General features: G+C 60.8%; 1 protein-coding gene across 1 annotated transcript; it reads right to left on the reverse strand.

Moving 5' to 3' along the window:
- Positions 1-3: 3 nt before the first annotated feature.
- Positions 4-2,670, reverse strand: LOC113942002 (RNA-binding protein MEX3B-like; the record flags this gene model as incomplete). Its single annotated transcript, XM_027633137.1, has 2 exons — positions 1,871-2,670; positions 4-920 (listed from the first exon to the last, which is right to left on the reverse strand). Coding segments are annotated over exons 1-2 (1,179 nt in total), but the record flags the coding sequence as incomplete, so codon positions are not given.
- Positions 2,671-2,767: the final 97 nt, after the last annotated feature.

Genomic DNA, 2,767 nt, shown 5'->3' on the forward strand with positions numbered 1-2,767 from the left:
GGGCGAGGGCGCGGGCGAGGGCGGCGCGGCGGGGCCGCGCTCGAACTGCGGCCACAGGAGGGCGGCCCCGGGCGGCGGGGCGGGCGCCAGGTCGAAGCCGGGCGGCGAGTCGAAGGGCAGCTCGGAGCAGCAGTCCGGGGAGGAGAGGACGTCGCCGCCGCCCCCGCCGTACACGTAGCCGTTGGCGCTGTTGTTGTTGTTGTTGCCGTTGTGGGAGAAGCTCAGCGCCGGGCTCGGGGGGCTGTAGTCGGCCAGGCGGGCGCTGCCGCCCCCCCCCGTGCCGCCCCCGAAGTAGGAGTCGGTGGAGGCGCTGCCCAGCGAGCTGGAGCTGTCGTTGCGGTAGTTGCAGAAGGGCTTGCGGCCCGGGGTGGGCGTGATGCTGGGCGGTGTGGGCTTGCTCCAGAGGCTGCCCGTGCCGTTCAGCTCAAAGCCCACGTCCGTGCCGTTGGCGTGGAAGTCGTTCTCGTCCGTGAGCTCGATGATGCCGCCGGTGCGCATGGCGATGTGCGCCTCGATCTCCTCCCGGGCCCGGTCCACGTTCTCGGGCATGCCCGTCACCTCAAAGACCGGCTCCTTGTCCCGGCTCGGGGTCACGATGTACGTGTGCGTCTGCTGCTGGATGCGCTTGATGGTGGCCCCCTTGGGCCCCACGACCAAGCCCACCACGCGATAAGGCACCCGCACCTGGATGGTGGTTTGGCCGGGCAGGTTCGGGGGGCCGGGAACGGTGCCGTTCAGGGCTGTATTCTTGTTCCGCGAGGCTCGGATCATGGAGAAGTGCTCGGCCGCAGAGATGATCTCCCTGCGGGCCATGGCCACATCTTCCTTTCTGCCCGTCACAACAAAGAGCGGCTCCTCCCCGCGAACCGGGGTCTTGATGTAGGTGTTGGTCTTTGCCCGCAGAGCCTTGATTTTACAACCTGGGAACGAGATGCGGGAGATGGAGGGCGAAGGGGAGGGGGAGGAAGGGGAGGTGGTGGGGTAGAACCGGTTACAACCCATTGTTTGGGTACAGCTAGGGAGGTGGAAAAAAACACACCCACCCGAAACACATTGCCCCCAGCCCCAGGTGATCACTGGCATCTCGTCCGGGAGCCCCGGTCACGGTGTAAAGTAATGTCAGCCCACAGCCCTGGCACACGCCCAAAGGCATCGCAAGTGGCCACCGGCACATCTGCCATGCAAACTGCCCCAAAACTACCAACGTGCAGCTCACAGAGACGGCAACACAAAAAGAAAAGAAAAAGGAAAAAAAAAAAAAAACCGCGTGCAGAAAAACTGCACTGCACGGCCAGAAATAAAATAAGATAAAATGCAAGCAGACCTAACAAATCAACACACCCGCCAGTCCACATTCCTGCTCAGCACTTTCCTTTTGGAAAAATAAAATCAGTTCTTAAGAAGGTGAGGAGCAGCGGCTATACCGAATGAGCCACATTCCCCACTGCGGATGCTTTATTCCAATCCCATTGTTCCACTTCTCCACTCCATTTCTCTTCCTTAAAAATAATCCACGATTTTTAACTTTGGGGGGGTGGTGGTGGGGAAGCACCGAGGCTCCCATTTTCCTCCAGTTTCCTCTTGCAAATCTTAACTTTTGCAGCCGGAGGAAAGGAGCGATTTTTATTATTTTCGTGATTTTTTTTCCCCAACCCGGCAGCTGAAAGTGCATCTCGAAAGTGATGCATAACGCTCCTCGGAAACATCACGTCTGCTGCTGCACTTTCTTTGTCTGGGAGAAGCCGGCACTGGCCACCACCGCACGGCTGCAGCGTTCCTGGGAATGGCCAGTGTCGCATCTGAGCCGCCCGCCCGGCAGCGCGGAGGGGAGACCCGCGCCCCCACACCCCTTCGCATGCAAGGCACCCACCTTGTCTCCCCACTATCTCCGCGACATGTTCCGAGCTGGGCACCGGGACGCATTCAGTCATGTTCACGCTCTTTTTCCGAGGCTCGCTGTCGTAAATGGAGCCCGTCTCGTCGTTGTCCAGCCCCAGCAGGGAGAGCTGATCCAGGGCGATCTGAAGGGCTCTTTGGTCATCCAGGGTCTCTCCCCCGCCACCACCACCACCGCCGCCGCCGCCGCCGCCGCTCCCGTTCCTCTCCATGTCTGCAAAAAGCGAGCTGGGCATAGTCCCTGTGTGTGGTGCACCCTCCGCCTGCGCTCGGCTCAGTAGTAAGAGATCAGACACAAAGGAGAACCCAAGGCAGATGGCCAGCAGGAGAGAAGGGAAGGGAGGGTGGGCAACTGCTGCAGACCGGGGAATTGTTGCCTTTTGCTTGTATATTTTGTATCTTTTTTGCTTTTTTTTTTCCTCCTCTCAGTGCAATCCGGTTTATAAGATGTTCTCAGGACCCCCCCAACGACTCCCCCCCCGGAGGTTTTTTTCGGTTGGCTTTTTCTTTTTTTTTTCTCCTTTTTTTTTTTTTTTTTTTGGCGGCTGGGGGGGGGCGGGGGGGAGGGTGGGAAGAGGATAAGCGAGAGGAGCTCCGATGGCTTCCCCCCCCTCGAGTTCCTCGCCGGCCACAATGCCAAGCGGCGGCAGCGTTTCTTTAAGGAGCCCCTCCCAGGCTCCACTCCACTCACTCAGCGATTTTTTTTTTTTTTTTTCCCCTGCTCTCCCCTCCTCTGTCTGAGGCTCTGCTGCAGCCAGACGGCTCTGGAGAGGCGGGCGGGCGCGGGGCGGGGAGCGGGGGCCGCGCCGGCCGCCGCAGCGTCAGCGCCGCTCGCTCTGTCAGCCCCGCGCCGCCGCCGCCGCGCGCCGCG

Source organism: Corapipo altera, unplaced genomic scaffold (genome assembly GCF_003945725.1).
Source record: "Corapipo altera isolate COAL_440 unplaced genomic scaffold, ASM394572v1 58407, whole genome shotgun sequence".
NCBI classification, from domain to species: Eukaryota; Metazoa; Chordata; class Aves; order Passeriformes; family Pipridae; genus Corapipo; species Corapipo altera.